At 47.6% G+C, this 26,214-nt stretch overlaps 1 protein-coding gene across 3 annotated transcripts in view; it reads left to right on the top strand.

Moving 5' to 3' along the window:
* The window catches only part of LOC106572978 (neural cell adhesion molecule L1.1), an 81,096-nt gene extending 58,870 nt beyond the window's left edge, over positions 1 to 22,226 (top strand). Inside the window, exons 19-25 of one of the 3 annotated variants that reach the window (XM_082962311.1) lie at positions 362 to 538; positions 1,682 to 1,795; positions 7,748 to 7,897; positions 16,118 to 16,249; positions 16,380 to 16,452; positions 19,563 to 19,574; positions 19,678 to 22,226. In XM_082962311.1, coding sequence (XP_082818437.1) covers positions 362 to 538; positions 1,682 to 1,795; positions 7,748 to 7,897; positions 16,118 to 16,249; positions 16,380 to 16,452; positions 19,563 to 19,574; positions 19,678 to 19,939 — 920 coding nt within the window. In that variant the 3' untranslated portion in view covers positions 19,940 to 22,226. The other 2 variants (XM_082962312.1, XM_082962313.1) reach the window with 2 other exon arrangements.
* The last annotated feature ends 3,988 nt before the right edge of the window (positions 22,227 to 26,214 follow it).

Here is a 26,214-nt window from a genome sequence, read left to right as displayed (position 1 = left end):
CTCCAGTTTCAGACAGCCTCTAACCCTGTGTCTCCCCTCTCCAGTTTCAGACAGTCTCTAACCCTGTGTCTCTCCAGTTTCAGACAGCCTCTAACCCTGTGTCTCTCCAGTTTCAGACAGCCTCTAACCCTGTGTCTCCCCTCTCCAGTTTCAGACAGCCTCTAACCCTGTGTCTCCCCTCTCCAGTTTCAGACAGTCTCTAACCCTGTGTCTCCCCTCTCCAGTTTCAGACAGTCTCTAACCCTGTGTCTCTCCAGTTTCAGACAGCCTCTAACCCTGTGTCTCTCCAGTTTCAGACAGCCTCTAACCCTGTGTCTCTCCAGTTTCAGACAGCCTCTAACCCTGTGTCTCCCCTCTACAGTTTCAGACAGCCGAAACAGTCCTCTTCAGGTAGAGGTGATCTATGACCCCACAGTGACCCACTTCCTGTTGGAAGGTCTGGACCCTCATAGCCGCTACGTCTTCTACCTGAGGGGACGCACATCTGCCGGACAGGGACCCCCAATCACACGGGAGTTTGCCACCCTGCTGGACGGAGGTACGAACAACAGTTGTGATTGTCTCACCTAGCTATCTAATATTAACTACTGTAATATGAGGTTTAGACTAACACAGGGAACAGTATAGACTAACACAGGGAACAGTATAGACTAACACAGGGATATAACACAGGGAACAGTATAGACTAACACAGGGAACAGTATAGACTAACACAGGGAACAGAATAGACTAACACAGGGAACAGTATAGACTAACACAGGGAACAGTATAGACTAACACAGGGAACAGTATAGACTAACACAGGGAACAGTATAGACTAACACAGGGAGCAGTATAGACTAACACAGGGAACAGAATAGACTAACACAGGGAACAGTATAGACTAACACAGGGAACAGAATAGACTACTGTCTATATATTGATATTGAAACCATTCCTGTGTTAGTCTAACATCAGTATTGTGATAGGAACTAATGCATTGATTTCCCCCCCAGTACCTCCCAGTAACATCAGTACTGTGATAGGATCTAATGCATTGATTTCCCCCCCAGTACCTCCCAGTAACATCAGTACTGTGATAGGATCTAATGCATTGATTTCCCCCCCAGTACCTCCCAGTAACATCAGTACTGTGATAGGATCTAATGCATTGATTTCCCCCCCAGTACCTCCCAGTAACATCAGTACTGTGATAGGAACTAATGCATTGATTTCCCCCCCAGTACCTCCCAGTAACATCAGTACTGTGATAGGATCTAATGCATTGATTTCCCCCCCAGTACCTCCCAGTAACATCAGTACTGTGATAGGATCTAATGCATTGATTTCCCCCCCCAGTACCTCCCAGTAACATCAGTACTGTGATAGGATCTAATGCATTGATTTCCCCCCCAGTACCTCCCAGTAACATCAGTACTGTGATAGGATCTAATGCATTGATTTCCCCCCCAGTACCTCCCAGTAACATCAGTACTGTGATAGGATCTAATGCATTGATTTCCCCCCCAGTACCTCCCAGTAACATCAGTACTGTGATAGGAACTAATGCATTGATTTCCCCCCTCAGTACCTCCCAGTAACATCAGTACTGTGATAGGATCTAATGCATTGATTTCCCCCCCAGTACCTCCCAGTAACATCAGTACTGTGATAGGATCTAATGCATTGATTTCCCCCCCAGTACCTCCCAGTAACATCAGTACTGTCGTTGGAGAAACATCAGTGAATCTGAGCTGGGTCCCTGGAGACAGATACAGGAACCACAGCTTCCACATCAAATACCTCAGCAAGACTGGTGAGGATACCTTCTATCTATGGTATATCTATACCAGACTGGTGAGGCTACCTTCTATCTATGGTATATCTACACCAGACTGGTGAGGCTACCTTCTATCTATGGTATATCTACACCAGACTGGTGAGGCTACCTTCTATCTATGGTATATCTATACCAGACAGGTGAGACTACCTTCTATCTATGGTATATCTACACCAGACTGGTGAGGCTACCTTCTATCTATGGTATATCTACACCAGACTGGTGAGGATACCTTCTATCTATGGTATATCTATACCAGACTGGTGAGGCTACCTTCTATCTATGGTATATCTGCACCAGACTGGTGAGACTACCTTCTATCTATTCTATATCTACACCAGACTGGTGAGGCTACCTTCTATCTATGGTATATCTACACCAGACTGGTGAGACTACCTTCTATCTATGGTATATCTACACCAGACTGGTGAGGCTACCTTCTATCTATGGTATATCTATACCAGACTGGTGAGACTACCTTCTATCTATGGTATATCTATACCAGACTGGTGAGACTACCTTCTATCTATGGTATATCTATACCAGACTGGTGAGGATACCTTCTATCTATGGTAAATCTATACCAGACTGGTGAGGCTACCTTCTATCTATGGTATATCTATACCAGACTGGTGAGGCTACCTTCTATCTATGGTATATCTACACCAGACTGGTGAGGATACCTTCTATCTCTGGTATATCTATACCAGACTGGTGAGGATACCTTCTATCTATGGTATATCTACACCAGACTGGTGAGACTACCTTCTATCTATGGTATATCTATACCAGACTGGTGAGGCTACCTTCTATCTATGGTATATCTACACCAGACTGGTGAGGCTACCTTCTATCTATTCTATATCTACACCAGACTGGTGAGGCTACCTTCTATCTATGGTATATCTACACCAGACTGGTGAGGCTACCTTCTATCTATGGTATATCTATACCAGACTGGTGAGACTACCTTCTATCTATGGTATATCTATACCAGACTGGTGAGGCTACCTTCTATCTATGGTATATCTACACCAGACTGGTGAGGCTACCTTCTATCTATGGTATATCTACACCAGACTGGTGAGGCTACCTTCTATCTATGGTATATCTATACCAGACTGGTGAGACTACCTTCTATCTATGGTATATCTACACCAGACTGGTGAGGATACCTTCTATCTATGGTATATCTACACCAGACTGGTGAGGCTACCTTCTATCGATGGTATATCTACACCAGACTGGTGAGGCTACCTTCTATCTATGGTATATCTATACCAGACTGGTGAGGCTACCTTCTATCTATGGTATATCTACCCCAGACTGGTGAGGCTACCTTCTATCTATGGTATATCTACACCAGACTGGTGAGACTACCTTCTATCTATGGTATATCTACACCAGACTGGTGAGGCTACCTTCTATCTATGGTATATCTATACCAGACTGGTGAGGCTACCTTCTATCGATGGTATATCTATACCAGACTGGTGAGGCTACCTTCTATCTATGGTATATCTATACCAGACTGGTGAGGCTACCTTCTACCTATGGTATATCTATACCAGACTGGTGAGGCTACCTTCTATCTATGGTATATCTGCACCAGACTGGTGAGGCTACCTTCTATCGATGGTATATCTACACCAGACTGGTGAGGCTACCTTCTATCTATGGTATATCTATACCAGACTGGTGAGACTACCTTCTATCTATTCTATATCTACACCAGACTGGTGAGGCTACCTTCTATCTATGGTATATCTATACCAGACTGGTGAGACTACCTTCTATCTATGGTATATCTACACCAGACTGGTGAGGCTACCTTCTATCTATGGTATATCTATACCAGACTGGTGAGACTACCTTCTATCTATGGTATATCTATACCAGACTGGTGAGGATACCTTCTATCTATGGTATATCTATACCAGACTGGTGAGACTACCTTCTATCTATTCTATATCTACACCAGACTGGTGAGGCTACCTTCTATCTATGGTATATCTACACCAGACTGGTGAGGCTACCTTCTATCTATGGTATATCTATACCAGACTGGTGAGGCTACCTTCTATCTATGGTATATCTACACCAGACTGGTGAGGCTACCTTCTATCTATGGTATATCTATACCAGACTGGTGAGGATACCTTCTATCTATGGTATATCTACACCAGACTGGTGAGGCTACCTTCTATCTATGGTATATCTACACCAGACTGGTGAGGCTACCTTCTATCTATGGTATATCTATACCAGACTGGTGAGGCTACCTTCTATCTATGGTATATCTATACCAGACTGGTGAGGCTACCTTCTATCTATGGTATATCTATACCAGACTGGTGAGGATACCTTCTATCTATGGTATATCTATACCAGACTGGTGAGGATACCTTCTATCTATGGTATATCTGCACCAGACTGGTGAGGCTACCTTCTATCGATGGTATATCTGCACCAGACTGGTGAGACTACCTTCTATCTATTCTATATCTACACCAGACTGGTGAGGCTACCTTCTATCTATGGTATATCTATACCAGACTGGTGAGACTACCTTCTATCTATGGTATATCTATACCAGACTGGTGAGACTACCTTCTATCTATGGTATATCTATACCAGACTGGTGAGGCTACCTTCTATCTATGGTATATCTACACCAGACTGGTGAGGATACCTTCTATCTATGGTATATCTATACCAGACTGGTGAGGCTACCTTCTATCTATGGTATATCTATACCAGACTGGTGAGACAACCTTCTATCTATGGTATATCTATACCAGACTGGTGAGGCTACCTTCTATCTATGGTATATCTACACCAGACTGGTGAGACTACCTTCTATCTATGGTATATCTATACCAGACTGGTGAGGCTACCTTCTATCTATGGTATATCTACACCAGACTGGTGAGGATACCTTCTATCTTTGGTATATCTATACCAGACTGGTGAGGCTACCTTCTATCTATGGTATATCTACACCAGACTGGTGAGACTACCTTCTATCTATGGTATATCTACACCAGACTGGTGAGACTACCTTCTATCTATAGTATATCTACACCAGACTGGTGAGGCTACCTTCTATCTATGGTATATCTACACCAGACTGGTGAGACTACCTTCTATCTATGGTATATCTACACCAGACTGGTGAGACTACCTTCTATCTATGGTATATCTATACCAGACTGGTGAGGCTACCTTCTATCTATTCTATATCTACACCAGACTGGTGAGGCTACCTTCTATCTATGGTATATCTACACCAGACTGGTGAGGCTACCTTCTATCTATGGTATATCTATACCAGACTGGTGAGACTACCTTCTATCTATGGTATATCTATACCAGACTGGTGAGGCTACCTTCTATCTATGGTATATCTATACCAGACTGTTGAGGCTACCTTCTATCTATGGTATATCTATACCAGACTGGTGAGGATACCTTCTATCTATGGTATATCTACACCAGACTGGTGAGGATACCTTCTATCTATGGTATATCTGCACCAGACTGGTGAGGCTACCTTCTATCTATGGTATATCTACACCAGACTGGTGAGGCTACCTTCTATCTATGGTATATCTACACCAGACTGGTGAGGCTACCTTCTATCTATGGTATATCTATACCAGACTGGTGAGGCTACCTTCTATCTATGGTATATCTACACCAGACTGGTGAGACTACCTTCTATCTATGGTATATCTATACCAGACTGGTGAGGATACCTTCTATCTATGTTATATCTATACCAGACTGGTGAGGCTACCTTCTATCTATGGTATATCTATACCAGACTGGTGAGGCTACCTTCTATCTATGGTATATCTATACCAGACTGGTGAGGATACCTTCTATCTATGGTATATCTACACCAGACTGGTGAGGATACCTTCTATCTATGGTATATCTACACCAGACTGGTGAGGCTACCTTCTATCTATGGTATATCTACACCAGACTGGTGAGACTACCTTCTATCTATGGTATATCTATACCAGACTGGTGAGGCTACCTTCTATCTATGGTATATCTATACCAGACTGGTGAGACTACCTTCTATCTATGGTATATCTACACCAGTATATACAGATGGAGGGGAGGAGAGTATATACAGATGGAGGGGAGGAGAGTATATACAGATGGAGGGGAGGAGAGTATATACAGATGGAGGGGAGGAGAGTATATACAGATGGAGGGGAGGAGAGTATATACAGATGGAGGGGAGGAGAGTATATACAGATGGAGGGGAGGAGAGTATATACAGATGGAGGGGAGGAGAGTATATACAGATGGAGGGGAGGAGAGTATATACAGATGGAGGGGAGGAGAGTATATACAGATGGAGGGGAGGAGAGTATATACAGATGGAGGGGAGGAGAGTATATACAGATGGAGGGGAGGAGAGTATATACAGATGGAGGGGAGGAGAGTATATACAGATGGAGGGGAGGAGAGTATATACAGATGGAGGGGAGGAGAGTATATACAGATGGAGGGGAGGAGAGTATATACAGATGGAGGGGAGGAGAGTATATACAGATGGAGGGGAGGAGAGTATATACAGATGGAGGGGAGGAGAGTATATACAGATGGAGGGGAGGAGAGTATATACAGATGGAGGGGAGGAGAGTATATACAGATGGAGGGGAGGAGAGTATATACAGATGGAGGGGAGGAGAGTATATACAGATGGAGGGGAGGAGAGTATATACAGATGGAGGGGAGGAGAGTATATACAGATGGAGGGGAGGAGAGTATATACAGATGGAGGGGAGGAGAGTATATACAGATGGAGGGGAGGAGAGTATATACAGATGGAGGGGAGGAGAGTATATACAGATGGAGGGGAGGAGAGTATATACAGATGGAGGGGAGGAGAGTATATACAGATGGAGGGGAGGAGAGTATATACAGATGGAGGGGAGGAGAGTATATACAGATGGAGGGGAGGAGAGTATATACAGATGGAGGGGAGGAGAGTATATACAGATGGAGGGGAGGAGAGTATATACAGATGGAGGGGAGGAGAGTATATACAGATGGAGGGGAGGAGAGTATATACAGATGGAGGGGAGGAGAGTATATACAGATGGAGGGGAGGAGAGTATATACAGATGGAGGGGAGGAGAGTATATACAGATGGAGGGGAGGAGAGTATATACAGATGGAGGGGAGGAGAGTATATACAGATGGAGGGGAGGAGAGTATATACAGATGGAGGGGAGGAGAGTATATACAGATGGAGGGGAGGAGAGTATATACAGATGGAGGGGAGGAGAGTATATACAGATGGAGGGGAGGAGAGTATATACAGATGGAGGGGAGGAGAGTATATACAGATGGAGGGGAGGAGAGTATATACAGATGGAGGGGAGGAGAGTATATACAGATGGAGGGGAGGAGAGTATATACAGATGGAGGGGAGGAGAGTATATACAGATGGAGGGGAGGAGAGTATATACAGATGGAGGGGAGGAGAGTATATACAGATGGAGGGGAGGAGAGTATATACAGATGGAGGGGAGGAGAGTATATACAGATGGAGGGGAGGAGAGTATATACAGATGGAGGGGAGGAGAGTATATACAGATGGAGGGGAGGAGAGTATATACAGATGGAGGGGGAGGAGAGTATATACAGATGGAGGGGAGGAGAGTATATACAGATGGAGGGGGAGGAGAGTATATACAGATGGAGGGGAGGAGAGTATATACAGATGGAGGGGAGGAGAGTATATACAGATGGAGGGGAGGAGAGTATATACAGATGGAGGGGAGGAGAGTATATACAGATGGAGGATATTTGTTTTTTTGTCTTTCTGTTTCTGCTCTTTTTTCACCCAATATTTGTCTCTCACTTTTGTTTATGTTTGTGTTTGTGTGTGTGTGTGTGTAGTTGGGGGTAAGTGGGAGGAGTCAGAACAGGTTAACACATTGCAGGCATTCTATTCGCTGACGGGTCTTCAGCCTGGAACACAGTACCGCCTCCTCATCACCCATGGCAACTACACGCACTGGGAGGACGAGATACAGACCACCGGTCCAGGTAGACATTCACACTCCCCCACACTCCCTCACACTCCCTCACACTCCCACACTCTCCCTCACACTCCCTCACACTCCCTCACACTCCCTCACGCTCCCTCACGCTCCCTCACGCTCCCTCACGCTCCCTCACACTCCCTCACGCTCCCTCACGCTCCCACACGCTCCCTCACGCTCCCTCACACTCCCTCACGCTCCCTCACGCTCCCTAACACTCTCTCACACTCCAACACTCCCTCACACTCCCTCACGCTCCCTCACGCTCCCTCACACTCCCTCACACTCCCTCACACTCGCACAAACACACAAACACACACTGACGTACACACACATTTATGTATATATAATAATATACTGTATGCCATTTAGAAGATATAACTTAAAACACTCGAACCCACTTCACCACCATTCTTTCAATATTCTCATGCTGTCTGTTCTCTGTCTATCTCTATCTCTCTCTTTCTCTGTCTCTCTCTCTCTGTCGGCGATTGCTTTGTTATGGAAGGTTTGGAAATTGCTTCATTTTTGGTGGTTGTAGAATTTAACGTCTCTTTTCTGGATTTTGATCATTAGCAAGTATCGGCCTAGTTCTGCTCTGCATGCATTATTTGGTGTTTTACGTTGTACACAGAGGATATTTTTGCAGAATTCTGCATGCAGAGTTTCAATATGGTTAAATTCTTGGTTGGTGAGTAGACCCCAGACCTCACAACCATAAAGGGCATTGGGTTCTATAACAGATTCAAGAATTTTTTGCCAGATCCTAATTGGTATGTCACATTTTATGTTCCTTTTGATGGCATTGAAGGGAATTCTTGCCTTGACTCTCAGATCGTTCACAGCTTTGTGGAAGTTTACTTGTGGCTCTGATGTTTAGGCCGAGGTATGTATTGTTTTTTGTGGCTTTAGGTCAACGGTGTCAAGATAGAATTTGGATTTGTGGTCCTGGCAACTGGACCTTTATGGAACACCCTTATTTTTGTCTTGCTGAGTTTTACTGTCAGGGCCCAGGTCTGACAGAATCTGTGCAGAAGATCTAGGTGCTGCTGTAGGACCTCCTTGGTTGGGGACAGAAGCACCAGATCATCAGCAAACAGTAGACATTTGACTTCAGATTCTAGAAGGGTGAGAACGGGTGCTGCAGACTGTTCTAGGGCCCGCGCCAATTCATTGATATATATGGTGGAAGATGGAGCCAGCGGAGATGGCAGCATCTCGACTAGCTCTTAGAAAACTTTGCAGTATTTCGTTTTTTTATGTACTATTTTTTTATATTATTATCTCAGGAAATGTTTTGTGTCATTACATACAGCCAGGAAGAGCTATTGGATATTAGACCGGCGGTAACTCACCAGAACTACCAGCATTACGACCTGGAATACGACTTCCCTGGAGCAGATCCTTTGTTCGCTATCCCCAGAGCAATTTAACTTATTCCAGAGGCCGACCCAAAACATCGCCGGCGGAGGAGAGGCACTCGAGGTGGCCTGCTGGTTCGACTTAGGAGGCGCGCACACCACCCACCGCTTCCGAGTATATTACTTGCCAATGTTCAGTCTTTGGATAACAAAGTTGATGAGCTTAGAGCAAGGATTTCTTTCCAGAGAGACATCGGGGCCTGTGACATACTTTTGTTTCACGGAAACATGGCTCTCTTGGGATACTCTGTCGGAATCTGTAAATTCAGCAGGATTCTCAGTACATTGTTCAGACAGGAATAAATATCTCTCTGGGAAGTAGAAGGGCGGAGGGGTGTGTTTCATGATTAATGACTCATGGTGTAATTCTAGGAACATACAGGAACTCAAGTCATTTTGTTCACCCAACCTAGAATACCTCACAATTAATTGCCGACCATATTATCTCCCAAGAGAATTCTCCTCCGTCATCGCCACGGCTGTTTACATCCCACCTCAAGCCAAAACCTCGACGGACCTCAAAGAACTTCACTGGACTTTATGCAAACTGGAAACCACAAATCCTGAGGCTGCGTTTATTGAAGCTGGGGAATTTAACAAAGCAAATCTCAAGGCTTGGGTGCCGAAATTCTATCAACATATTGCCTGTCCTACTCACGGTACTAAGACTCTCGACCATTGCTATTCAAACTTCCGGGATGCTTACAAGGCCCTCCCCCGCCCTCCCCCGCCTCCTTTCGGCAAATCTGACCACTCCATCTTGTTCCATTAGTGTCACTGTAAGGTGACAGTCCCCCACAAAGCAGAAGGTGTATCATCGGAAGCAGAGTATACTCTGCGCATCAATATTTTTCTTGCTGAGACGGCCGCAGTTCTTGCGGAAGTGTCCGAAGGGCAAGGGTAGTTCATCTCAACTACCGTATTGCATGACTGCAAGGAGGAGGGAAGTCCTTCACAGAGACAGCTGGCTCGAAATCATGAAAAGAATGCTCAATCAGGTTTGCTGATGGCATGTGTCAAGATATCGTGATATCTCTTTGGATCGGATTCTGCACCAAGAGGTTTCTAAACGTCTTTTTCCCAAGGGGTGCTTTCGACAGATACCCCTCGTGAATGACTGCGTTGCAGCTAGCGTTAGGGGAGGACAGTGTGGTCAGTGGAGAAGGCACTGTGGCCTGTGACCATACCTGGTTGGTTTTCCAATCCATCAATGGGAGTAACCGATCCATCAAGTCTGCTCCGAGTAGCAGGGGTACAGATTCGAGGCTGGTAACATACACAGGGTGAACGAGCGATATGTCCTGGAAGTGTAGTTTCAGCATGACTCTCAATGTGAGAGGCGAGGTAGTCTGAGTGACCCCTCGAAGTGTAGTGTCGCATCGTTCCACTTTTAACCAACGTTTAGTTGGCTTCAAAGCCCTTTTGAGATCATCAAGAGAGAGAGAGAGATGAGTGATATTGTCGCCGAATCAATTAGCGCATGACAAGTTAAGCAGTCCTCCAGGACTGTTTCCAGGTATGGCCGTTTAGATTCGTGGTTAGTGGACATATTCCCCACAAAGTGGAGTGGTCATTCACAGCGACGTGATGTGTCATTTCTGTTCAAGGTGGAAGCAGATCGACTTTTCAGATTTTGAGTGGGCTTGGCTTTAACGAAGCGTTTGACCTTTTTCTTCGGAACTTTTGTATCAGAGTCTATAGACATGTGGGGGCTTGTTTCTTGATCAAGCGGGCCCTGGATAGGGTCTCGAGTGAGAGCGGGAGAAATTTTAATTTTAACGTCCTTGCTATGGGTGTTAATTCCTGCGGCCCTGGTGTCCGGTAATTCCTCGTCTCGTCCTTATGTGACTTATCTTTTACCCTTTTCTAAAAATGTTCTCGCTTTAGTTCTTCACGTAGTGGAACTTCTGCAGAGCATTGGTCTACGATTTGATTGTCCTTTAACCCCTTGTGCTCTGACACTTTGTGTGGGTTGGGTGCAGTAACGTAGCGAACAGGTCGATTGTAGCGGTAGTCGTTTTGAAGGCGACGTACTTTACAGTTATTTCGACCGCGGAGGTTATTTGAATTGTGGTTTCGTGGTAGAAACCGTTGTTGTGCGTCATCTCTCGACGCTCCAATACCTGATAATGCACCCTCTAACTGGAGTGAGTGCTCCTGGTCAAACTTCAAAACCGAGTGGTCAGGGCTCTTAGCGTTGTGAACTTTTGATGCCTCAAAAGCTGTGCTTGCAAGCTCTCTGAGTTGTAAGATAGGCAAGCCAACGTGTGGTGCAGGGCCCAAGTAGGTAATGAAGGTGGGATACATGTTCGACAGAAACATTTGTTTGAACGGTAACTGCTCTTCCATTCCTGTTTTAGTGAGTAGGCCAAAGTAAGCTGAACGAAGCCTATGATAGTAAGCTTGTGGGTGTTCGTTCTGAGCTTGTTTGATGGTGTTAGCGTGTCGCAGAACCACTGAAAGCTGTGGCAGGTTTAGCATAGTCATTTAGCACGTGTTGCTGTTGTAGACGAATGAACCTTGTCACGTGTCTATTCGACGTTCGCTTCAACAGGTAAACCCTGTCAGAACCCGTAGCGTTCGGGTAGCCATCCAATGCGTCCTCTATGTCAGGTAGGAATGTCTCAGTATCGTTTGGCTGACCAGGAACGGGGTCAAAGGTGGGGAAATTCTTGACGAGTTTGTCAAGGTATTCTGCGCCAAGCGGGCGAAGGGTCGGCTTCATCCTGTGGGGAAGTTGAGGCTGAAGGGCCAAGAGGAGAAAACTGAGGGACACATGAGTGAGGCAAGGTCTGAAACCTATCGTCTTTACTCCTGTGAGTACAGGGCTCCGGTTGCTTGGATTGGTAGTCACGCTGTGTAGCGTGACCATTCTGGACTTCCTCCAGATGGTACCTAAGGGTGGTATTCTGCTGCACTGCAGAGTCCACTTCAGCACTTAGAGTACTGATTTTGGACAGGTGAGTGTCGCACTTGCTCCTTTCGGTCTGTTTGTAGATAACCCGTCAGATTTATCTAGTTTGGCGTGGACATCATCGTATTTAGTTTTGGCTAAATTGTGTTTCCTGCAGCAGACGATTTTGTTCCTGTAGAAGACGATTTTGTTGAAGAGTTGGTGCTTGCTCATCGTCAAACGCAGTTTCATAGCAGAATTTTTCCCTTTTCTGCATTTGTCATTGGTTTCCCGGTTCTCTCAACCTTTATGTCTACCTGCTCGTGCTTCAGCTGTGCACTGCGGTATTGGACAGATGCCAATCTCGGATGGCAAGACATCAGAGCTAGACTGGAGAGAACCTTTACGAGGCCTGCGCCAGATGGTTGATTTTTGAGAGCGTTGTTTGCAATTTCCGCTGTTCTTCCGCTAATGGAATAATTAGGGTTGGTATCGCTGATGAGGTCAGAGATCAATCCATTTATGGGTGGAGGTTCACTAATTAGCGGGCGAGTGGGGACTACCCCCTCTGATAGCTTGCACATTATTAGAACATTTGAAAGGATTCCAATTTTTTTTCCAAAGTTTGGTTTTGGAATATGTTGGAGCTGCAAAGACGATTTAAATCTATTTATAGACGTTAATGAACCATCAGTACTGTACCAGTAATGTGGGAGTTGGACGTGATGTATTTGCAAAAGCAAATTTAATTAATTAATCAATGATAATGATTAATCATACCTGGATAGGCTATATGGGAATTAAACTTGGGGGGTTGGTCTGGATGTAGGTCCAGGGGGCAGTCTGATCCTCTCCTCCATCCCCCCTCACCCTCTCCTCCATCCCCCCTCACCCTCTCCTCCATCCCCCCTCACCCTCTCCTCCATCCCCCTCTCCCTCTCCTCCATCCCCCTCTCCCTCTCCTCCATCCCCCTCTCCCTCTCCTCCATCCCCCCTCACCCTCTCCTCCATCCCCCCTCTCCCTCTCCTCCATCCCCCCTCTCCCTCTCCTCCATCCCCCCTCTCCCTCTCCTCCATCCCCCTCTCCCTCTCCTCCATCCCCCTCTCCCTCTCCTCCATCCCCCTCACCCTCTCCTCCATCCCCCCTCACCCTCTCCTCCACTCCCTCTCCCTCTCCTCCATCCCCCTCACCCTCTCCTCCATCCCCCTCACCCTCTCCTCCATCCCCCTCCCCTCTCCTCCAGCAGTCTGATCCACTCCTCCATCCCCCCTCTCCCTCTCCTGTCCCCCCTCACCCTCTCCTCCATCCCCCCTCACCCTCTCCTCCATCCCCCTCACCCTCTCCTCCATCCCCCCTCTCCCTCTCCTCCATCCCCCCTCACCCTCTCCTCCATCCCCCCTCACCCTCTCCTCCATCCCCCCTCTCCCTCTCCTCCATTCCCCCTCTCCCTCTCCTCCATTCCCCCTCACCCTCTCCTCCATCCCCCCTCTCCCTCTCCTCCATCCCCCCTCTCCCTCTCCTCCATCCCCCTCTCCCTCTCCTCCATCCCCCTCACCCTCTCCTCCATCCCCCCTCACCCTCTCCTCCATCCCCCTCACCCTCTCCTCCATCCCCCTCTCCCTCTCCTCCATCCCCCTCACCCTCTCCTCCATCCCCCTCACCCTCTCCTCCATCCCCCTCACCCTCTCCTCCATCCCCCTCACCCTCTCCTCCATCCCCCCTCTCCCTCTCCTCCATCCCCCCCTCTCCTCCATCCCCCTCTCCCTCTCCTCCATCCCCCCTCTCCCTCTCCTCCATCCCCCCTCTCCCTCTCCTCCATCCCCCTCACCCTCTCCTCCATCCCCGCTCACCCTCTCCTCCATCCCCCTCACCCTCTCCTCCATCCCCCCTCACCCTCTCCTCCATCCCCCCTCTCCCTCTCCTCCATCCCCCTCCCCTCTCCTCCATCCCCCCTCTCCCTCTCCTCCATCCCCCTCTCCCTCTCCTCCATCCCCCCTCTCCCTCTCCTCCATCCCCCTCACCCTCTCCTCCATCCCCCTCTCCCTCTCCTCCACCCCCTCTCCCTCTCCTCCATCCCCCTCACCCTCTCCTCCATCCCCCTCACCCTCTCCTCCATCCCCCCTCACCCTCTCCTCCATCCCCCCTCTCCCTCTCCTCCATCCCCCCCTCTCCTCCATCCCCCCTCTCCCTCTCCTCCAGCCCCCCTCGCCCTCTCCGCCATCCCCCCTCTCCCTCTCCGCCAGTCCCCCCTGACCCTCTCCTCCATCCCCCTCTCCCTCTCCTCCACCCCCTCTCCCTCTCCTCCATCCCCCTCACCCTCTCCTCCATCCCCCTCCCCTCTCCTCCAGCAGTCTCCCTCCCTCCCCCCTCACCCTCTCCTCCACCCCCTCCCTCCTCCATCCCCCCTCACCCTCTCCTCCATCCCCCTCACCCTCTCCTCCATCCCCCCTCACCCTCTCCTCCATCCCCCTCACCCTCTCCTCCATCCCCCCTCTCCCTCTCCTCCATCCCCCCTCTCCCTCTCCTCCATCCCCCCTCTCCCTCTCCTCCATCCCCCCTCTCCCTCTCCTCCATCCCCCCTCACCCTCTCCTCCATCCTCCTCACCCTCTCCTCCATCCCCCCTCACCCTCTCCTCCATCCCCCCTCACCCTCTCCTCCACCCCCTCTCCCTCTCCTCCATCCCCCCTCACCCTCTCCTCCATCCTCCTCACCCTCTCCTCCATCCCCCTCACCCTCTCCTCCATCCCCCCTCACCCTCTCCTCCATCCTCCTCACCCTCTCCTCCATCCCCCCTCACCCTCTCCTCCATCCCCCCTCACCCTCTCCTCCATCCTCCTCACCCTCTCCTCCATCCCCCCTCACCCTCTCCTCCATCCCCCCTCACCCTCTCCTCCATCCCCCCTCACCCTCTCCTCCATCCCCCCTCACCCTCCTCCATCCATCCCCCCTCACCCTCTCCTCCATCCCCCCTCACCCTCTCCTCCATCCCCCCTCACCCTCTCCTCCATCCCCCCTCACCCTCTCCTCCATCCCCCCTCACCCTCTCCTCCATCCTCCTCACCCTCTCCTCCATCCCCCCTCACCCTCTCCTCCATCCCCCCTCACCCTCTCCTCCATCCCCCCTCACCCTCTCCTCCATCCCCCCTCACCCTCTCCTCCATCCTCCTCACCCTCTCCTCCATCCCCCCTCACCCTCTCCTCCATCCCCCCTCACCCTCTCCTCCATCCCCCTCACCCTCTCCTCCATCCCCCCTCACCCTCTCCTCCATCCCCCTCACCCTCTCCTCCATCCCCCCTCTCCCTCTCCTCCATCCCCCCTCACCCTCTCCTCCATCCCCCCTCACCCTCTCCTCCACCCCCCCTCACCCTCTCCTCCATCCTCCTCACCCTCTCCTCCATCCCCCCTCTCCCTCTCCTCCACCCCCTCTCCCTCTCCTCCACCCCCCCTCACCCTCTCCTCCATCCCCCCTCACCCTCTCCTCCATCCCCCCTCTCCCTCTCCTCCATCCCCCCTCTCCCTCTCCTCCATCCCCCCTCACCCTCTCCTCCATCCCCCCTCACCCTCTCCTCCACCCCCCCTCACCCTCTCCTCCATCCTCCTCACCCTCTTCCTCCATCCCCCCTCTCCCTCTCCTCCACCCCCTCTCCCTCTCCTCCACCCCCCTCACCCTCTCCTCCATCCCCCCTCACCCTCTCCTCCATCCCCCTGTTGAATTTATCCTTCATTTCAATGAGGGAGTGGTACTCTATGCTGGGAGGTTGACTTTCTGCTTGGGGGGGGGGGGGGGGGGGGGGGGGGGGGGGGGGGGGGGTTGCTCGTCTGTGGGGTTGTTTAATAAAGAGGTCTGGTCTCTCTCTGTCTCTCTCTCTCTCTCTTGCACTCACTCGCTCCGTCTCTGTCTCCCCAGAGCTACGTGGTGTGGAAGGGGATTTTGCTACTCAAGGCTGGTTCATCGGGCTGATCAGTGCTGTGGTGTTGCTGTTGTTGCTGCTTCTGGTTCTCTGTTTCATCAAGAGGAGTAAAGGGGGCAAGTACGCAGGTAACTACACACACACTTTCCCCTCTGGGATGTGTCTGTCTGTCCCTCCGTCTACTGTACGTTTTCACACTAACTTGAGTTGCAGGCTGCGTCTCTTCCAGCTGAGCACTCACCTGTGTCTCTCCTCCAGTGAAAGACAAGGAAGAGAGTCAGATGGACTCCGAGGCTCGGCCAATGAAAGACGAGACGTTCGGAGAGTACAGGTTTGTCATATCTAACGACGCACGCACGCACGCACGCACACACACACACACACACACACACACACACACACACACACACACACACACACACACACACACACACACACACACACACACACACAGCACACACAGCACATCTTTACACAGCACACACACACAAACACATCTTTACACAGCACAGCTAAGAATTCTAGGGAGAGAGAACGTTTTCGGGAAGTTACCTGTAATGTTCTCCAGATGTTTGAGGGTCCAGTTTTCTGTTAGTTAGGTTAGGGGAACATTCTATGTATGTTAGCAAAAACCTCCTGAGAACCTGTTTAGCATGTTTTGTGAAAATTCCGTTAATGTTAGAAAGAACTTACCCAGAACGTGGTTGCCATGTTCTCTGAATATCCTGTATGAATGTTCTAGACAGGTTTCATGGGAACTTTTCAGGAACATTTCTGTATCAGTTGTCAGGACATCAACTGATGGTCCCAAAGAAATGTTTTCATTACACATTACGCCTTGTTACTGTTGCTGAGCCAATCAAGGCCCTGCTTCTGTGGCTGAGCCAATCAAGGCCCTGCTTCTGTGGCTGAGCCAATCAAGGCCCTGCTTCTGTTGCTGAGCCAATCAAGGCCCTGCTTCTGTTGCTGAGCCAATCAAGGCCCTGCTTCTGTTGCTGAGCCAATCAAGGCCCTGCTTCTGTGGCTGAGCCAATCAAGGCCCTGCTTCTGTTGCTGAGCCAATCAAGGCCCTGCTTCTGTTGCTGAGCCAATCAAGGCCCTGCTTCTGTTGCTGAGCCAATCAAGGCCCTGCTTCTGTTGCTGAGCCAATCAAGGCCCTGCTTCTGTTGCTGAGCCAATCAAGGCCCTGCTTCTGTTGCTGAGCCAATCAAGGCCCTGCTTCTGTTGCTGAGCCAATCAAGGCCCTGCTTCTGTTGCTGAGCCAATCAAGGCCCTGCTTCTGTTTCTGAGCCAATCAAGGCCATGCTTCTGTTGCTGAGCCAATCAAGGCCCTGCTTGGTGAACCACTGATCCACTCATAGTTCTTTGTCTGTTGTCAAGGAGACTCACACACACACACAGTGCTTTTAACATACTGTTTTCAACTAACATATTTGACACATTTTGACTAACGTGATGACATAGTGCATGTTCATTTTTACAGTAATTATTATTCTCACCTGGGATTTGAACTCACAACCTCTTGGTTCATGGTACTCTGGTCTTCCTGCTACGCCTCCATATTGGGTCTCAGTTAATCTGACTATTCGCATCATTGATTCGATTTAGTTATTTCAGCATTTTTAGGGCTTGCTGTATCGTGGTCTAATGTTGGTGGGGTATATCACTGATCAAAGCCTTGATGGGTTCGGCGACAATAGCAAGGGGTGATGTAAAAAATATTTGTACCTCCACACTGAAGAAGGCTACTCACCAGCGATGCTTCTGGGAGAGTGAATTCACGGGTTTTACTCACCAGCGATGCTTCTGGGAGAGTGAATTCACGGGTTTTACTCACCAGCGATGCTTCTGGGAGAGTGAATTCACGGGTTTTACTCACCAGCGATGCTTCTGGGAGAGTGAATTCACGGGTTTTACTCACCAGCGATGCTTCTGGGAGAGTGAATTCACGGGTTTTACTCACCAGCGACGCTTCTGGGAGAGTGAATTCACGGGTTTTACTCACCAGCGATGCTTCTGGGAGAGTGAATTCACGGGTTTTACTCACCAGCGACGCTTCTGGGAGAGTGAATTCACGTGTTTTACTCACCAGCGACGCTTCTGGGAGAGTGAATTCACGGGTTTTACTCACCAGCGACGCTTCTGGGAGAGTGAATTCACGGGTTTTACTCACCAGCGACGCTTCTGGGAGAGTGAATTCACGGGTTTTACTCACCAGCGATGCTTCTGGGAGAGTGAATTCACGGGTTTTACTCACCAGCGACGCTTCTGGGAGAGTGAATTCACGGGTTTTACTCACCAGCGATGCTTCTGGGAGATGCTCCCCTTTTGATTAGTGATGTTTAATGTTGAAACACAGTTTATTTTGGAGAATGTTTCTTTGGGATCAACAGGTGATGAACTAATACACAGAAATGTTCTTCTAACATTCCCATGAAACCTGTTTAGAACGTTCATACAGGATATTCAGAGAACGTGGCAACCACGTTCTGGGTAAGTTCTGTTTGACGTTGAGGGAACATTCTCTAAAGTTATGGGAACGTTTGTTGTTACCTGGGTTTACACAACACACACATCATTACACAACACACACAGCACACACACACATCATTACACAGCACACACACACACATCATTACACAGCACACACACACACATCATTACACAGCACACACAGCACACACACACATCATTACACAGCACACACAGCACACACACACATCATTACACAGCACACACACACACACATCATTACACAGCACACACACACACATCATTACACAGCACACACAGCACACACACACATCATTACACAGCACACACAGCACACACACACATCATTACACAGCACACACACACACACATCATTACACAGCACACACACACACATCATTACACAGCACACACACACACATCATTACACAGCACACACACACACACATCTTTACACAGCACACACACACACATCTTTACACAGCACACACACACATCTTTACACAGCACACACACACATCATTACACAGCACACACACATCATTACACAGCACACACACACATCTTTACACAATACACACAAAACATAAGTATTTTTAATCTCCAATAACCCTGACCTTTAACCCCTGACCCCTAACCTCTAACCCCTGACCTCTAACCCCTGACCCCTAACCCCTAACCTCTAACCCCTAACCCTGACCCCTAACCCCTAACCCTGACCTCTAACCCCTAACCTCTAACCTCTAACCCCTAACCTCTAACCTCTGACCCCTGACCCCTAACCTCTAACCCCTGACCCCTAACCCCGACCCCTAACCCTGACCTCTAACCCCTGACCCCTAACCCCTAACCTCTAACCCCTGACCCCTAACCCCGACCCCTAACCTCTAACCCCTGACCCCTAACCTTTAACCTCCCTCTCTACCCCATGCTGCTTCATTTCTGCAGATCTCTGGAAAGGTGAGAACTTTTTCTCTCTCTCTCTCTCTCTTCGTTCTATTTTGTTTTAACGTGGTGTTCATATGTAGCTATTTCTCTGTTACTGTTTCCTCTGTCTCCATAGTGATGGCGATGAGAAGCGGTCAGTCAGTCAGCCATCTCTGTGTGTGGAGAGTAAACTGGGGAGTGACGACTCCCTGGCCGAATACGGAGACAGTGTCGACATCCAGTTCAACGAGGACGGCTCTTTCATTGGTCAATACAGCGGCCGAGGGCCCGCCCCTACAGGAAATGAGAGCTCTGGCCCCGCCTCCCCTGTCAATCTAGACCCCCCTCCTCCTCCGATAGGCCCCTCCTTCGCCGGAATACTGGACAGGACCAGTTAAATGGATCAGACTGCATGAAGACCTCTCCTTCCTGACACCACTGCCTGCCTGACATACACAAGTCCAGTACATTCCATGGTGGTACAGTATGTAGAGAAGCCGTTTACAGATCAGCTTGCCTTCTCTACTCCATGTTTACACACACGGTAGTACACATCTGGTAACACACAGTAATACACACATCTGGTAACACACAGTAATACACACACAGTAATACACACACGGTAGTACACACACGGTAGTACACACCTGGCACACACAGTAATACACACATCTGGTAACACACAGTAATACACACACGGTAATACACACACGGTAGTACACACACGGTAGTACACACACGGTAGTACACATCTGGTAACACACAGTAATACACACATCTGGTAACACACAGTAATACACACACAGTAATACACACACGGTAGTACACACACGGTAGTACACACACGGTAGTACACACCTGGCACACACAGTAATACACACATCTGGTAACACACAGTAATACACACACGGTAATACACACACGGCAGTACACACATGGTAGTACACTCACAGTAATACACACATCAGGTGACACACAGTAATACACACACAGTAATACACACACTGTAATACACGCACGGTAGTACACACATCTGGTAACACACGGTAATACACACACGGTAGTACACACCTGGCACACACAGTAGTACACACACAGTAATACACACATCTGGTAACACACAGTAATACACTCACAGTAATACACACACTGTAATACACGCACGGTAGTACACACATCTGGTAACACACGGTAATACACACACGGTAATACACACACGGCAGTACACACATGGTAGTACACTCACAGTAATACACACATCAGGTGACACACAGTAATACACACACAGTAATACACTCACAGTAATACACACACAGTAATACACTCACAGTAATACACACACAGTAATACACACACAGTAATACACTCACAGTAATACACTCTCAGTAATACACTCTCAGTAATACACTCTCAGTAATACACTCTCAGTAATACACTCTCAGTAATACACTCACAGTAATACACTCACAGTAATACACACACAGTAATACACTCACAGTAATACACTCACAGTAATACACAGACAGTAATACACAGTAATACACAGACAGTAATACAGACAGTAATACAGACAGTAATACACAGTAATACACAGACAGTAATACACAGACAGTAATACACACACAGTAATACACACACAGTAATACACACACAGTAATACACAGTAATACACAGTAATACACAAACAGTAATACACACACAGTAATACACACACAGTAATACACACACAGTAGTACACACACAGTAGTACACACATCTGGTAACACACAGTAATACACTCACAGTAATACACACACGGTAGTACACACATGGTAGTACACTCACAGTAATACACACATCAGGTGACACACAGTAATACACACACAGTAATACACACACAGTAATACACACACAGTAATACACACACAGTAATACAGTCACAGTAATACACTCACAGTAATACACTCACAGTAACACACAGTAATACACTCACAGTAATACACTCACAGTAACACACAGTAATACACACACAGTAATACACAGACAGTAATACACAGTAATACACAGACAGTAATACACAGTAATACACAGACAGTAATACACACACAGTAATACACACACAGTAATACACAGACAGTAATACACAGTAATACACAGTAATACACAGACAGTAATACACAGTAATACACTCACAGTAATACACTCACAGTAATACACACTCAGAATGCAGCAGCCACTCCTCTAAAACCCTTTGACCCAGTGTACCACAGCGCTTCGCTTTAACACAGATACCAGGTTTAATCCTCACCACTGCGTCCTTTATCAGAAGGTCTGCTGGACCTCACTAAAATCTCTTCATTACTCCCTTTTAGTTGACAAAGCATCCGACATATCTCACTTCTCTTTAAAGTATAAAATACAATGAACCAAACCCGCTCACAGGGCTGGTTAACTCTTGAGGTCCCTTGTGTCTCTACCAACCAATCAGCTTTTAGTTTTAACACCCCGCCATGTTTGGAATCATTTACTAACCTCATTATGTCTTGAATCCCTGGTGCCAATAGGGCAGTTTAGAATGCTGATGAGGAATGAACTCAATGATGTTTGTGAGTGTTTTGGTTGACTGTAATAATGTATTTGTGTTGTGGTAATGTAGTGTTTCTGTAACTGCTGCTTTTTGCTGTTTTTATTAAATGATCATGTTGATTTGGGAAATGTTTGTTCTCAGGGCACCATTGAGAATGGGACGCTGATTTAAATTGGGCTTCTCTGAAAACATACAAGTTTAATAAAAAAAACACAAACCTAAGAGCCCGACCAAACCCTGACACTCTTAGTCCAACCATCCGTCCTTCTCTCCATCTCTCCATCCGTCCTTCTCTCCATCTCTCCATCCGTCCTTCTCTCCATCTGTCCTTCTCTCCATCTCTCCATCCGTCCTTCTCTCCATCCGTCCTTCTCTCCATCTCTCCATCCGTCCTTCTCTCCATCTCTCCAGCTGTCCTTCTCTCCATCTCTCCATCCGTCCTTCTCTCCATCTCTCCATCCGTCCTTCTCTCCATCTCTCCAGCTGTCCTTCTCTCCATCTCTCCATCCGTCCTTCTCTCCATCCGTCCTTCTCTCCATCTCTCCATCCGTCATTCTCTCCATCTCTCCATCCGTCCTTCTCTCCATCTCTCCATCCGTCCTTCTCTCCATCCGTCCTTCTCTCCATCTCTCCAGCTGTCCTTCTCTCCATCTCTCCATCCGTCCTTCTCTCCATCCGTCCTTCTCTCCATCTCTCCTTCCGTCCTTCTCTCCATCTCTCCAGCCGTTCTTCTCTCCATCTCTCCAGCCGTCCTTCTCTCCATCTTTCCTTCTCTCCATCCGTCCTTCTCTCCATCCGTTTCTCTCCATCTGTCCTTCTCCCCATCTCTCCTCTCCTCTTCATCTCTCCTCTTCTCTTCATCTCTCCTCTCCTCTTCATCCCTCCTCTTCTCTTCATCTCTCCTCTCATCTTCATCCCTCCTCTTCTCTCCATCTCTCCTCTCCATCCCTCCTCTTCTCTCCTCCTCTTCTCTCCTCTCCTTCTCTCATCTCCATCTCTCCATCTCTCCTCTCCATCCCTCCTCTTCTCTCCTCTTCTCTCCATCTCTCCATCTCTCCTCTCCTCTTCATCCCTCCACTTCTCTCCTCTTCATCCCTCCTCTTCATCCCTCCATCTCACCTCCTCTCCATCTCTCCATATCTCCTCCCCTGAGAGAGAAAGAAAAGGTGAGAGTGTGTATTAATCACAAAGACATTATATTTGGGTATTTTACATCATTTTTTGGTGCAACATTTAAAATGTATTTATTTTTTGAGATATGTGGTGTTTCTTTCTTTGTGTCGCTGTGTTTGTAATGAATGTTGTGTGTGTGCTCTCTCCATGCAGTGAAGAGAAAACGAATACCTTAAAGTTCATGCTCCTCTCCTTCCTCTGTATGTTTATCCATCCATCCTCCCTACCCGTCCTACAGAAATATGCAGAATAAGGGTGTTAGTACACACACACACACACACACACACACACACACACACACACACACACACACACACACACACACACACACACACACACACACCACACACACACACACACACACACACACACACACACACACACACACACACACACACACACACACACACAATCCTTGTGGGGACCAAACAATTGATTCCCATTCAAAATCCCATTTTCTATAACCCTAACTTTAACCCCTTATCCTAAACCCTTATCCTAACCCTTATCCTAACCCTAACCTTTAACCCCTAATCCTAACCCTAACCCTTATCCTAACCCTAACCTTTAACCCCTAATCCTAACCCTAACCCTTATACTAACCCTAACCTTTAACCCCTAATCCTAACCTTAAACCCTTATCCTAACCCTAACCCTTATACTAACCCTAACCTTTAACCCCTAATCCTAACCCTTATACTAACCCTTATACTAACCCTAACCTTTAACCCCTAATCCTAACCCTTATACTAACCCTTATCCTAACCCTAACCCTTATACTAACCCTAACCTTTAACCCCTAATCCTAACCCTTATACTAACCCTTATACTAACCCTAACCTTTAACCCCTAATCCTAACCCTTATACTAACCCTTATCCTAACCCTAACCCTTATACTAACCCTAACCTTTAACCCCTAATCCTAACCCTTATACTAACCCTTATACTAACCCTAACCTTTAACCCCTAATCCTAACCCTTATACTAACCCTTATACTAACCCTAACCTTTAAACCCTAACTTGTAATTCTAACCCTAACTCTAAACCTAACACCAAAACTTAAAATTGCCATTTTCCTTGTGGGGAAAATGTCCCCACTTGTCTGAATGTTCCTTGCTTTACTTATGGTACCCCCAAGAATAGTAAAACACACACACACACACACACACACACACACACACACACACACACACACACACACACACACACACACACACACACACACACACACACACACACACACACACACACACACACACACACACACACACACACACACACACACACACACACACGAGGCCTATGGAATCCATGGACTAGTCAAGCTCTGTAGCAAACTTCTACTACTGGGCTGAAGGAGGAGAGAGAAGTAGGAGGAGAGAGAGGGAGGTAGAGATGGAGAAGAGAGGGAGTAGAGAGAGAGGGAGTAGAGAGAGGGAGGAGAGAGAGAGAGAGAGGGAGGGAGTAGAGAAGATAATCAGAAGTATCGTTCTCTGAATGTAAATAGAAGCTGCAGATCGTTATCTATCTGATCATTATCTGATCATTTCAATTGATCCTTTTTCAAAGTGATTATTTTAATGCCGCTTGGTTTCGTAGCTCCCACTGCTCTGTTCAGTTAGACTGCCGTTCCTGTGTGTCATCATATCTACGATAACAATCATTGCAGCCTGTATGGTTTCCCTCTCTCTGGATTGGCTTGTAGTCCAGACGCTTGTGTTTAGATCCTAGAAAACCTTTCACCTTGTGTTTCTGTATGTTAGATAAACAGCAGCTATTGATTATTGATAAGGAATGTCATACCTGTAACAATTTATTAGTTAACATTGATTATTGATAAGAAATGTCATACCTGTAAAACAAAAAAAGGACAAACCAATGTTCTGTCAACGTTAAAAGGATATGACATCATCGTTACGTCATCGCCAGGAGTAGAAGCTCAACGCATCACGTCTTTTGAAAAAGTGGGCAGGGCAAAGAGGAACAGGAGAGAAGCCTGATTGGCCCAGAGCACAGAGGCCAGTTTGTGGTGTTGTTCCAGGTTTGTAGCAGTGTCCCTGGGCATCTCAGAAGATTCATATGTCGTATTAAATGTGGTCGAACGCTTTTAATGGCATTGTGAGAAGAGAGACTGCAATATAGACAAACTGGAATGAATCCACTATGCTCTACAGACTCCTCTCTGGTCTTGCTCCAGACTCTGCTCTGTGCTAGTCGGAACTAGGAAAGTCCGAAATTTCCCGACTTGCTAATTTGTTGAATATGGCAAGTACGACAATTAGCATGTCCGAGATTTTGGAGTTTCCTAGTTTCCGACTAAGAAGTTAATGTGTCGTATCTGTCAGGGTCAATTCAAGTAATGAGTTGAAAAATCCTCATAGAAATCAATTGGAAATGAACCTGTTGGTCTGTCTGTCTGTCTGTCTGTCTGTCTGTCTGTCTGTCTGTCTGTCGCAGCCTTCTTTCTATAAACACAGAGAAAAACAACAATAAAAAGAAAAGGGACATCTTTAAATATGAATATTTTACAATAACCAATAAGTATATGACTAATATGAATAATAATGTCAACATTAATACTATCTGAAGCCTCACAGAGGTTCTGCAGGAGGAAGGGAGGAATTAACAAGTGATATTGTACCTGCTTGTTGCATCGTGTATCTTATTAACCCCACAGCTACTAATAAACTGGGACTATGCATAACAAGATACCACTACACTGTGACTTATTGTGGGTGTGGGTGTGGGTGTGGGTATGGGTGTGTGGGTGGGGGTGTGCGTGTGTGCGTATGGGTATGGGTGTGGGTGTGGGTGTGGGTATGGGTGTGTGGGTGTGGGTGTGTGTGTAGGTGTGCGTATGGGGGTGTGGGTGTGGGTATGGGTGTGTGGGTGGGGGTGTGGGTGAGGGTGTGCATATGGGTGTGGGTGTGTG

Source organism: Salmo salar, chromosome 15 (genome assembly GCF_965601325.2).
Source record: "Salmo salar chromosome 15, fSalSal1, whole genome shotgun sequence".
Taxonomy (NCBI): Eukaryota; Metazoa; Chordata; class Actinopteri; order Salmoniformes; family Salmonidae; genus Salmo; species Salmo salar.
The sequence above is the reverse complement of the archived record's forward strand: the minus strand, read 5'-3'. Positions and strand labels throughout refer to the sequence as shown.